The 13888-nt window shown below is 41.1% G+C and overlaps 1 protein-coding gene across 1 annotated transcript in view; it reads right to left on the reverse strand.

Annotated features, from left to right (window-relative positions):
- Positions 1 to 414: 414 nt before the first annotated feature.
- Positions 415 to 13888, reverse strand: part of LOC116051975 (protein phosphatase 1 regulatory subunit 29) — a 67241-nt gene continuing 53767 nt past the window's right edge. The window contains exons 3-4 of the mRNA XM_031302460.2: positions 8023 to 8701; positions 415 to 6587 (exon numbers count right to left, since the gene is read on the reverse strand). Coding sequence (XP_031158320.1) covers positions 4065 to 6587; positions 8023 to 8364 — 2865 coding nt within the window. The 5' untranslated portion in view covers positions 8365 to 8701 and the 3' untranslated portion in view covers positions 415 to 4064. The remainder of the gene's footprint in view (positions 6588 to 8022; positions 8702 to 13888) is intronic.

Below are 13888 nucleotides of genomic sequence, written 5' to 3' on the forward strand. Positions count from 1 at the left end.
GTCGGACATTCTGGCGAGGTCAGTGACTCGAGTCTGTTTGGTGTGTTCTGTGCCGTCGTCCGGAGGAGGAGCCGTCGGCCTTCATTTGGGCCGATTTGACATGTGAAAATCTTTTAAACTCACCTTTGTCGATCTGAAATGAAGACAGATTCAGCAACTGCATGGCCTATTTCTCGCTTAAAATGTTTTCAGAAACACGTTTCGGTGAACTATCTTCGTAAAATATGAGATTGTATTCTGAGCCGCCATTATGCTCAGTTGTAAAATCCGAGAGCAGCTAGACCCACGTGACGCGTTCGTCCAATCAGCGTTCGTTTCATTTTTTGGGCGACAATACAGATTAGCTCCGCCTGCTGTTATGGAGACGTATTACGTCTTGTGCACACGCAGAATGTACGCTCAAGTTGGCGTCTCTTCTGTGTGTTTCGAGGCACTTTTTTGAGCAACTCGGGGAGGCAGTCAGTCTGACTGCCTTTTCTGCCTAAGGTCGGCCGTCGGGTTGGTGTGTCAGAGCCATTGTCATTGTTATGGTTAATTTTCAGCAGCACACCAAATCAGCATGGTAAGTTTTATTGCTTCCACATCTTTTATCCTATTTGTCTGCCTGCATTGAGCCAAAGCCCCTGTATTATTGCGGTCTTCTCTTTGAAGACCTTGCCCATTACCTTCCTTTCAGGAAAAGACTCCCCAGTCGTTTAGTTTAGTCAGACTGTGACTCATTCTGACTCACTCTTGGTGTGTGTGTGTGTGTGTGTGTGTGTGTGTGTGTGTGTGTGTGTGTGTGTGCGTGTGTTAGGAAGGGGATGGGGTTAGAGAGAGAAAAATATTCCAAAATCCCTCTAATATGCCACATAATCAACAGCATGAAAAAAATAAGCTTGCTATTGGTGTGAACGAGTCAACACGGGTTATTTAACATTATTATGTATTATGACTGTTATTTTCTTTTAATTACTCAGCATGATTTATTCTTTACATGCATTCTCTGTGCATACATAGGCACAAGGCTTTCAGTTCTACAGGTTTGTATACATGTTCCTTCTTCATTGTATGATGATGATCCAGTAAATGATCAAGCAAAAAAATTACTACACTGATTTTTCTGTATTAATAGTTAGTATTGCCCTCTCCGATTACCTTTAAATGATGATGATCACTCAGACAGTAAAAGCAAAGTCACACGTTGACTGAGATTGCTTCAATGACACAGAAAGTGCAGTGTGTCATGGGAGGACTGAGACCTTTTACTGTTGTACTGTCTTTGCTAATGGAAGCATTTAACTCCTTTAGTAATTCAGAAACGGATTAGACATAAACCCACTCCCCGTTTTGGGCTGTGATTCATAATTTAAGAAAGAGTTTAGTTTAATTGGGCCTGGCGTTAAATATGAGAGAGCATCAAAGCATTAACATGTTATTCTCTGGCAGTATACACAGATAGGGGAAGATTGATCTCTGAGCGAGCCACCCTCCAGGGGTCCAACGAGGATATAAGGAGAAGGAAGAAAAGGGTTTCTTGTTTGATGCTGGCTTTGTGGGACAAAAAAAACAGGTAGAATGATGCGGCTAATGTTTTGAGAAATATTTCTGGTCCTGCTTGAGATTTAAATAATTTGAGAGTGTACTCTGTTTTATCGAAAGCTCTAATCCTGTAGAGTGACAACTGTAGATATATATAAAAAATGGATTGTGTGTAAACTATTCTTTCCATTTTACATGACTACCTTGTGGTTATTTTGGCAGAAGGCTTTCAAGAAATTATTAATGAAGAGAAACACAATATCCCCTCCAGCACTCATTGGAGCTATGGTGAAATCACTGTTTATAAATCATTGGACAAATTGGCAGTTCTCCCACCAGCATTGACATTGTTTCCTGTTGGGCCTGTAATGCTGTATCGTTAAAGAGATTAATCAAACAAATGTGTTAATGAAATCTGAGCAGAAGAGCAGTTGAACATACATCTGTCCCCCTGAAAATCTATTTTCTGAAAATAAATAAAATTGGTGTAAATGAAACGTCGTCGATAAATATTAAGTGCATGCTAAAAAAATCAATTGCTCTAAAAAAAAAAGAATAAAAGCAGTGTTATGTGCTGTGCAGAAGAAAAGCAATTTCTCACTTTTCTCATTTAATCAAACACAACAGGACCAAACCCATAACCCATTGGACCTGCAGGAGAAGGACAGGTAGTGGGAGGTGGGCCAAAGGAACATAATTTACAGTAAAGAAGTGAGGACCAAAAGAAAGATTAAAAAGCTTCCTAAAATTAAACTTATTTTCTCTTGAATATACAAAAATGTGGAGTAAGGACCACTGATTCAGTTTTCACATTTTTAGGCTAGGATGTCTCAGATTGTGTATGTTAGCTGATGATGCAAAACTTCAAAGGCTACACAGCAATGTTTGTAAGCAGGATGCCTTTTGTCAGAATGCCAGGAAATAGGATTTTTCTACTTAGGTTCAGTAGAAAAGGCCAGGTGGATGAATGATACTATACAAGAATGGAGATTAGATTATGGCTGTGTTAGCAAGAGGCAATGCACTACTGTGATATATCTGAGCATCATGGTAATGTGATGTATGTCTGGGAAAATACAATAAACATTGTTGATATTTGTACATTTGTCCATGCCATTAATAATCGAATATTGTTTAGACTCAGACAACCAGCCAATGGGAAAGATATGACATCTATTAATCAAAGTCAATTTGGGCACATACAATATAATCTGACAAGGCATGCCAACACCCACTTACACTGACCAGTGTACCACACAACCACACACACACAATCATGAGGCGTAAAGTGCAAGCGGACATGCCTGTCACAAAGATGGCTAATTAGGTTATCAATAGACAACAATAGCATTAATTTCCAGAATAGAACAGACATGTTGGCAGTAATTATAAGTGTCCTTTCTCTCTGTGCCTCATCCGTTATAATGTTAGAGAAAGGTTTTGGAATGTACTGTGGTGTACTGCTTGTAATCTAATTACATTCACAGTGGCTGCAGAAAAAAAATATATTCTTGCTTTTCTTTTATTATCCATCTTGCTTTAAATTTCTCTCTATACCCCTTCAAATTATGCTCACAATTCTGATCATTACTTGGGAAAATGTTGTTTAGGACAGTTTGGGACATCTGCGGGACAACATATTTTACATCACTCATTGTACCATGCAAGAGCGTTAGTTGAAAGATGTGTTGAAACACAGCTACTCACACAACTATCTTAGGCTAAGGTTCCACTTTAATCTCTCTCTCTCTCTCTCTCTCTCTCTCTCTCTCTCTCTCTCTCTCTCATAAATTTCTTATGCTGCAGGAACTTTAAGCCCACTTCACTGTTTTCAGTCAAGTGTTCATTCATTCATTTCATTCCAATTTCTTCTTTCTTTCTGTTACAGATGCTATAGACATGCAAATACCTAAGCTGCATGTATGATCTCATCGAAGAGAGATAGGGTGTGCAACTAACAACTCTGTTCACTAAACGGCATGTTGTCACTTGTAACAAAGCACAGTTCCCACCCATCATAGTCTCCCTTCACTTAGAAGCCTAAGCATATCCAAGTGCACACTGCAAATTGATACAGTACCCAATACCAAATAGGAAACAACACCTTGGATCACACAAGCTTAAAATGAAGGATATCAGCATTTAACTTCTGTGATTACCCATAGATGAAAACATGGCACTAATAAAGACGGTCCTTAGGATCACAAACCATGATCACTCAAAGAGTACTAAATTACACAGTTGGCATTTGCTCCCTGTGCTATAAATAAAACCCACAAACACCAAATGAGAATGATCCAAAAAAGGTGCTACAAAAAAGTGTAAAATAAAACACCATCATGACTCTCATATCCCAGGCACAGTTTCACAGTCCTTGCTTTAGCACAATATTCTATACACCTAGCATGCCAAAAAAACCAAAGGCAAAATTTTGTCCTAAATTGTTTTCCCCATCTTCATATTGTTTTGTCTGGCCCACTGGCCTATCAGGAAAAGAAGTATCCAAACTATTTTTCCCACAATACCCATCCCTGATCCCCCAGTCACAGCTTCTGCTGTGCTGACACCCCCTTCCAGTAATCAAGGATGTCATGCAGGTCCTCGCCTTTAGCAAACTGCACCTTTTTTCTAAGGGCATTTCCGGCTGTCACATAACAGGCCTCATCACGCTGGCCTTTCCTGTAGGGACGAAAGCGCTCCCAGATCCGCAGCGAGCTCTCTGAGGAGTACTCTGGGCTGGAGGAGTAGCCAGAGTAACTGGAATGGTGGCGGGCAGGCGAAAGCTGGGAGTAAGATGCTGCATCCCTGCGGGAGCGCGTCAGGGGCTTCAAGAAGGAAACCTTTTGGGCTGGGGAGCCTTGGTGGGAGCCTTCATAATATAGAGCTGGGACAGAGTGGCGGTGCTCCGAGCAGTGGTAGTCCTGCTGCACCTCTAGCTGCTGCTGCTGCTGCTGTTGCTGCTGCTGCTGCTGCTGCTGATGTTGTATTTGTTGATTTTGATGGTAATGGTGTTGTTTCTGGCTGTCCTTATGTTGGGCACCAACACCACCACTGTCGCAACCACCACCACCCCCACCACCGCAGCTCCCACTTCCCACTAAAGGCAGCCTCTCTAGGGGCTCCCCACAGCCCACGGGGCTGGCCCGGTCTGGGTAGTGCTGCTGTTGTTGATTACAGGCATCTGGGCTACGTGGCTCTGGAACATCCAGGCTATACACCCTAGCTCCTCCACGTTCCCTGTCCCGACCCATGGAGCCACAAGAGGTGGTGCTGCACTGTTTCTTAACAGCATTTACAATAACCACAGCTGCATCTGCACTCATTTGTCGCTGAATAGGACGTACAGCAGTGGCTGGTGGAGGGGGCCTGTAGGGGGGAGTGACGACAAAGCCACCACCACTGATCCCTGGGCGCTCAGAGAGAGGGGCATTCAAAGCAGGGAGTGGAGGTGGAGGGGGTATTTTGTTGGGAGCAATGATTTGGCACGTCTCTGTCACCCCTTGGGAGAGTGGAATTAGGCCATGAGTAAGGGAGGATGTGCTGGTGGGGGGTGGGGAGGTTGGATTGGAGCAGGACATAGGGTTAGTAGAGGCCCCTGAAGCAGCAACTGCTGCTGCATCCAGTTTCAGTGCATCAATGCAGTTGTTAATGATCTGGTTAACCTTGTCCACCTCCATGGCAATGGTGGAAATCTCTGATGCAGAGCCACGACCGTCATCATCTGAGTCGTCGCCAACATCAGTTCCATCATCGTCCCTCAAGTCCATCCCTCCATGCCCACCCTCTCCCAACCTCTCAATCCCTGCCCCTCCAGTTCTGACATCCATATAGTTTCCTTTACTAGCCATGGCCTCTGAAAAGGCAGTGGCCATCTTTTCTACTTGTGGGATAGAGGAAAGTCTGGAGGAACTGGTGTTAGCTGAGTGGAGCATTCCCAAACTAGAGGATGCGGACATGGGAAGTTTGCCTCCATGTTGGTGCAGATACTGGTGATGTTCTCTGGACTGTTCCTGAAGCTTATGGACTGCTGATGGATCATTTGCCACTGCTGCTGCCACCTCTGGTCCATAGCGCATTTCCAATATAGTTTTCTTGACACAGATGGACTTCCTCTTCTCATCATGCATCCGTTTCTTACGTAGACAATAGTACACAAAGCCTAAAACTATGAGCATTCCAAAAAGGCAGCCCACAATGGTCATTATGTAGTGAGTAGTTGTTGAAGGTGTGGGCAGCGTGTCATCCTGATTTTGAGCCCGAGTGGAAAACTGGACGCAGGTGTGGTTGTAACGTTGAGAGTTGCGGATGGATGCTACACAGAAGGAGTAATTGGTGTGTGGCTTGAGCTTGCTGAGGGTGATCATCTCCTTCCTGTTCTTCAAGTTCATGACGTCAGACACAAAGGTCTGGTTGTATTGTGTTAGAATATACATTTTGCTGTAGGGATTTGGGATCTGCACAAGGAGAGAGGCTGATGACAAAGAGACATGTTGGAGCTTGATGCTGGGAATGCTGTGTTCAGTGGATGAAGAAGAGGTGGTGGGCTGGTGGTACGGCCCCACACCACCAAACATCTCTGGTCCGATCCCGGAAGGACCATCCAGATCTGGTGGTAGAGAAGTCATTCCTGGAATCATCACTCCATCTCTGCAGCGATGGTACAAAGTGTTTTTGGCATTTCGACCAGTATGGCCAGCAGCGATAAGTAACGGGTAGCCAAACATTTCCCGGGGCGTCTCACACTGGAGGCGGTCATAGGTGTGTGTTACATTGTTGAAGGACTCCAACCAGGTTAGGAAACTATAAAGATCACAGCCGCAATGGAATGGATTTGCTGCCAGTTCACACACCATCAGCCGACTAAGAACTGTGAATGTGGATGGGTCAATGCGGCCAAGTTTGTTGGATGACAGGTCAATGCTGCTGAGGCTGGGACACTCCCAGAATGCATTGCTGGCAATAACCTCAATAAGGTTGTGCTGGAGGAAGAGGCATTGCATGCGGCCAAGCCCTCTCATCATACCCTCAGTTATGTTCGTCAACTTGTTGTAGCCCAGCTGAAGAACCTGGGAAAACATCAATCAATCATTCAATCAATGACCTTTATATCAACTTGTGAGACACTGAGGTTGCACTCATTTACAGTGACGACTAGCAAGAGGAATACATAAAAGTAGCATTGGGGCATTTTTATTTTATTTTTCATTGTCGGCCCAGTTTTAGTCCTAATTTATACTCATTATAGTAACATTTGAATTCAACTTAACTAATGAGATTCAGTCATGCTGCAGCATTTTCTAGAACAGGAGGGTAAGCAACGTAATTGTGCCAAAAATATTTATTCAACCTTTTGTTAAAGTGTAGTTGCTTTAGCATATGTGCACTGTTTCTGTACAACGTATACTTACAACAGATTGTCCTCTTACTCCTTATACTGTAGATGGTTTAGGCAATATGGTAAAAAAAAGAAATTTGACAACCCGTGTGATTGTCTTACCATGTCACTTGTCCAGTAGACTCTGTTTAAGCAATGCCACAGATTTCATTCATCAAGTTGTCAAGTAAAATATTTTCATACTTCAATACAGGTTGACAGTGGTCGAATGTAACTAAGTACATTTACTCAAGTACAGTACTTAAGTACAAATTTGAGGTACTTGTACTTTACTTGAGTCTTTTCATGCCACTTTCTACTTCTACTCCACTACATTAATCTGACAGCTTTAGTTACTTTACAAATTAAGATTTTTGCACAGAAGTAGTTTATAAAATATAATATTTCATTTCAAGTATACTACCCAACAATATATAGGCCTACAAGTACAACTGTGGAATGATTAAACACTTGATTGACAGAACTGTTTTGATCGTTTCCAAAATGGGAGGATTTTTCTGCATTGATTACTTTTACTTTTAATACTTTAAGTACATTTTCCGGATGATACTTACATACTTTTACTTAAGTAACATTTTAAGTGCAGGACTTTTACTTGTAACAGAGTATTTTGCAGTGTGGTATTAGTACTTTTACTTAAGTAAAGGATCTGAATACTTCTTCCACCACTGCAAGTTACATAATTTAAGGTTAACTGAGAGACTAGGAGAACACATTTGACTCACTACTTTTTTTTTTAATGATCATAATTACACTCAACTGCAACTGAGTTTACTGAGGAAAATTATGAGGAAACAGTTACACCGTCATAATATTATTTAATTACTTATGGTCTCCATCTAATCTCTAATGCATGTTCCATACATTCAGCAAACATTTCACTACAATAAAGTGTCTTACTTTCAATATTGAAGTAGAGGAATTCCACAGAAATGTAGTTCAATGAAATGTAAGAGAATTAAGCATCACATTTTCTGGAAGTAGTTTTTCCCACTAAATCAAAATCTTACTCAAGCTGTGGCCAAATGAAAGTCTCAAACCAAGATTGAATGCACTGTGAAATATATTCTTGTGGCTCAAAAGATGTATCACCCATTCCCCCTTACCTGTAGGTTGGCTTGTCCTGCAAAGGCTCCATCCTCAATATAGCTGACTTCATTCTTGGTGAGGTTGAGATCAGTCAGGTTGGTGAAGCGATACATGGAGCTGAAGAGCACAGCCTTAAGCTTGTTCTCATTCAATCTCAAATCATGGACAGTGTTGTTGATGTGCTGAGGGATAGTCTCGTACGGCGGCTGGTTCTGACTGCAGATAGCCAGCCACACATAGCCTTTGTCCCCCTCAATGAGCCAGCAGTCTCCATTGACCATGTAGGGAAAGTGGGAGAAGAATATGAAGGAGGGGAGAATAAATAAAAGGAGAGTGGAGGTGGTAAATGCACCCTGCATGATGCGGATGAAAATAAATCTAAATTATAATAATTAAGGACAAAAATGTAGGGGCAGGCAGGAAAGGAGGTCGCGTTTGCAGGAGATAGGGGAAGCAACAATGGTTGCTATGAAGGATTTTAAAAGAGGAGAAGGGTCTGGATTGGGTGCTGAGAAAGGGGTGAAGGCTTCACAATGCCATTCACAGCTTTATGGTCATGGTGATTAGCAGGGGATCCATGTTATGTCATATCTTGTTAGGCTGCAATGCGGGGTGAGACAGCTTGTCTTCATAGTTTCTCCTTTGGCTTCAGCTGTGACTCAGTCAAATAGATGGATCCTTGGAGTAATGGAGAATCTGTAGAGGAGAATACAAAAAAGAAACCTAAGATAAACGCAACACATTGTATAAATATAATGCATAATGGAAAAGACAAATTTGTATGTCTTCCTTTTTAAATTATTTGTATTGCTGTGTTTTATATATATATATATATATATATATATATTTCTTGCACTTTGCCTCTATTGCCTGCACTTTTTGCACAAATGTACTGAAGAATAAATTAATAAACAATCTTGAGTCATGCATCTAAATGAATGGTAAACGAATTTAGACTTTTCATCATCTCATAATTATTCTATTCCCTGCAGGCATTCCAATTTTCCTCAGGGCTTGTTCCCCACTTTTTTCTTCATCTAGTGTTCTTTCTCATCATGTTAATATATGCATGCTGCATGGCCCCAACAGCTCCCCTTTTAGCCTACTGCATCTGCACTTAGTCATCCCCCCTTGGTGCCTCACCTCGTGAGGCTAAGAGGTCATCAAGCTTTGAACGATACCTATGTACACGTACCTGCCAATCTATCCTCAGTCCTCTACGGATATCTTTTTGTGAACACAAAGTGCAGAATTAATCACCCAAATGCTGACAGCACATTGTTTCCAGACATTCCTTGTTATGACTATCCTGCCAAACCAAAGCTCTCTATCCTATCTGCATGTCATTTGAATAGCAGTCAAATGTTTACATAAGTAGAGGATTAGCTGCCTGTTGCATTATGACAGACAATGTCCTCCCAGCAGTTGGGAAAAACATACATACACTTACACACATTACACAAACATGCACAGTAAACTGTACACATGGCCTGAAACATATATGCGCATGTGTAGGCGTACACACTCAAACACATGCATGTCCTCATTTAAGAGTATGCATGTATGCTCACAGGCACTTGGGCCAGTACAGACATAAGTCAAAGCATTCTGAACAACAGTGATGGTATGCTGTCTATGATATTACACAGTTTGTCTATTTAGGTGTACTCTCTCTAATCTTACGTCTTTCATACCACATCTCCCCTGTTTTACACTCTCAAGATTTCCATCAACATTCCATGAAAACAACAAATAAAAATATTTTTCTTTCTCCAAGGAACAGGTCAGATTTCATCCTCATGCTCCAAATTCAGACCTATTTCTAATTCTGACAGGGAATTGAACTCATTCCACTCTATTCCGGTGCACGCTTCCCAGAGGTGCTAGCAGAGCATCAGGTCCATCCTCTTTTTTAATCTACTTATTACTACAGAAAATTGCAATACCTAAAGCATGTGTGAAATGGCACATTATTGTGTAGATCTAATGACCTTAGGCACCTGCTAGTTTACCTGTGACCTTTTACTAGGCAGACACAAAGCAAAGGAGATACAGTTGTCGATGTGTTTGACTGATTGATATAACAAATGGATATAGACAGTCACTGGTGACAGAATGCTCACAAATAAACAGCTAGAAAACAGGTGTGAATACTATCTGCAGACATTATATATATATTCCAATTGTGTACTGTACTATTCCCGTACTAGTCTTTATGCAGCCCTACACCACTCCCTTGCAATTGATTGTCTTGCTCTCTGATGTCTGAGGATTATCCCTTTGACATGAGACGTGATCTCATTTGGTGCTCCACATAGGGAAACCCAAAGGGTTTACATGAGGGAGGATTCAGGAAGCACAGTAGGTCTGTATCTGTGCGTGTTTGGGAATATGATTACATAATTAGGAATATGGGACCTGCAGAACACTTGTCTCAAAGGGAAAGAGCATGACTCATAACTCATAAGAGCATGATCCATTTGTACTATGTAGGAAAATGTAGGACAGATCAAGCTTTTTCCTTCAATGCTGCAGACTGCTGCTGTGTGATGTAAGATTTCTTTCCATTTAAATTAGGAGATATATTTGTCCTATTGTGTCCATGCAAGTACAGAATTTGAAAATACAATATCCAAACAAGCAAATTGTTTTGTTATTATTATTTTTAAATATCTCTATGCCAAAAAATGTATCTAAATTGTTTTATATGACATGATGAGCTCCAGTATCAAGCTTCTTTTCATGGCAGTTATTTTGGACCTGCACTTGTGGAGCAAATACAGCCATCTAATCTGAGTAGGTCACAGCAGCAGAAATGAAGGAAAGAAACAGGTGAACAGGTGGCACAGGGGTAGCTGCAGGTGTCTGACTGTCCTACTTCCACCTTTTCCAATAATACATTTGATAACACAAATCCTCCTTTTTCACAAGCCTCATCTTGCAATTTAATTACTGCCATGCACCACAAAGAGAATACAACTACAGCTACTGATTGACTGCAGTTAATTAAATATTGAACATCATTCATTGGCACATTTTAACAACTGACTGTAAATAGGGTCTGTAAGCTAACAGTCCCAGACCCAAACCAAGCAAATGTAAGTGCTATCATTACAATACATCTGAACAAATAATTTGGAATATTATAAGAGTAAGTAAGGAGAGCCTTCTCCATGTATGTATCACACAGAGCTAAAGTGCAGACCATTGTACGGTGTGTTATCCCAAACCTGTTAGAAACACTGCATGTTACCCTAATAGTAGTCTCGCTTTGCCACACGCTGCGGAGTGGAGGAGGGTCTGGCTAGTCCACATAGCATACCGGGATGGGAGAAAAACCTGCTCTGGTTTGTTGGCATTTGACAGAGCTGCTGTAAAATAGCTGGGCAAGAGAAAACTCAGATTGGACGGATTGTCTAGCTAGCTGTCTCAATTTACCGTGCAGAGCTCTGAAGAGCAGTTAACCATTATTCCTCATAAATCTATCAGAGTTTAAAATTCCAACACAAAGAAGGCAGAAGGAAACGGACATAGGCAAAAATACATGCATCCGGCGGAATTTCCTGTGGCACCGGAGCAATCCCGGAAGTGGAATGTCAAGGATATACTAGCCTAATAGCCATTGTTATACAATATATATTAGTATATTCCATCTTCCTAAATGTATTTAAGAGCAGTTATCTTCATCTTTGGAACAATGCTATACTGTGTAAATCCATGCACACGCACACACACACACACACACACACACACACACACACACACACACACACACACACACACACACACACACACACACACACACACACACACACACACACACACATATATTAAACTTAATCAGACCCTTCCCCTAATGTGAAATGGAATCTAGGTTTCTGAATGTGCTCATATTGATCCAATGTTGCCATAGAAACACACTTGTGATTGACAGTGGCAATTAAGCCTAATGCTAACAGAATAGGATGCTGTTGGCACATCAAATCAGCGTTTCTCTTCTGCTTTATTAGCCACAATGAAGAAACACTGTGACAGGTGTTGGAATTGGAGAGGATCCATATCTTTTCTCCATGACTTTTGGAGCTGGGCCATTGTCAGTTCAAATGTAATTGAAAATGATTCTCTCATTTAGAATTGTGTCCCCTGCAAATAATATATATACCCATTGAACTGACATGTTAAAACAAATAGGGACAGATTTATACACATGAAAGTGCAGGGTAAATTTGTAGTGCATCTTTCATTCAATTTGTGTTTACAATCTGTGTGTAATTAGCTCAATTATACTCAGACATGCAGTTCATAACGCAATCAGACCTCCTGTCTTCTACTGTAGGTGCATTCAGAGAGCAACTTTGTGGTGATGCTGAAGAAGAAATACTCAGTAATGAAAGTAATGAAATTCTAAAATATTCACATTATTATGGTTTATTCATTAAATTATGATAATAATATTAATTCACTAGAGAGGCTTGTAACACTAATGTTGTGGGAGTCAACAATGCAGTGTCGTGTATGCAGGCCAGGCCAGGCCAGGCCAGGCCAGGCACAGTTTGGTTTAGAAGTGTTTGGCTGCTGATGGTGAACGTAATCACTTGTTTTGAATTATACAACGTAATGACAAAGAAACATTGTGGAGGAACATTTAATACAAATAAACTGGACATATTTCTACATGTTCTTAGGAGAATGTGAACTCATGCTTTGTTTACGGGTGTTCACACTCTGCACACAGCGCAGTGACATTTCCCCAGGCATTGGCAGCCACAACATCTCAGTGTTTTGCTGTTGCTGGTGTTTGATTAAGAAATAGGTTATAAAAAAAAAAAACATAAACAGGGCTAGAATATTGCAATTAAAAAAAAGAAGAAAGAAAAGAAAGACACGTTGGATTAACACCTGCTGGGCGCCTGGTTAGCTCACCTAGTAGAGCGGGCGCTAGGCCTGCATGATTAATCGTTATAAAATCGCGATCTTGATTCACCCCTGTTCGCGATTTAATTTTTAAATGACTTGTTTTGGGGGCATTTTCGGCCTTTATTTTGATAGGACAGCTGAAGGCATGAAAGGAAAGCAGTTAAAGAGTGTGCTAAGAAATCATTCTGTTTTTGATACTGTACTTAAATTGCCAATTGACAAAACTCCATTTCTCTAGAGACTGAAGCTGTAGCTGCAGCATGTTGATTGACATGTTTTAATTATGTAAAGACATGTTCAAGGAGTTCAGATAGAGCCTGTATCAGGGCCATATTTAGTTCAATGTGTTATATGTCACTATTTTTGGTAGCCTACTGTACTTAAATGTCCAGTATGTACTTTATTTTCTTCATTCATTGAAGCCTCTATGTTTACAGGCTTGTGGTGATGCGAAATGTGCTATAGGTGCCAAAACAAATCTATGTTTGGTACTGCCAATTTATTTTGTTATGTCATGGTTCATGTGTGCAATAAACATTACACTTCGTGAGAAAAAAGTCGTGGCAGAGAATCGTGATATCAATTCTAAGCAAAAAAATCGTGATTCAAATTTTTCCCCGAATTGTGCAGGCCTAGCGGGCTCCCATATAGAGCGGTTTACTCCTTGACGCAGCGGCCGCAGGTTCGAATCCGAGCTGCGGCCCTTTGCTGCATGTCATTCCCCCCTCTCTCTCCCCTTTCAAGTCTAAGTTGTCCTATACAAATAAGGGCCTAAAATGCCCAAAAAATAATCTTAAAAAAAACACCTGTTAATAAATTAAGGAAACCAAGTAAGGTAAATTACTTAGTAGCTCTCAACTCCAGAAGGTGACGTTGATATTTCCTCCCAGGCAGTCTTAGGGGCATCGCATAAGGTTCAACAGTCTTAATGGACAAAATGACAATACTATTTAAGTTTGATATAGT

This window comes from Sander lucioperca, chromosome 21 (assembly GCF_008315115.2).
Source record: "Sander lucioperca isolate FBNREF2018 chromosome 21, SLUC_FBN_1.2, whole genome shotgun sequence".
In the NCBI taxonomy this organism is placed as follows: domain Eukaryota; kingdom Metazoa; phylum Chordata; class Actinopteri; order Perciformes; family Percidae; genus Sander; species Sander lucioperca.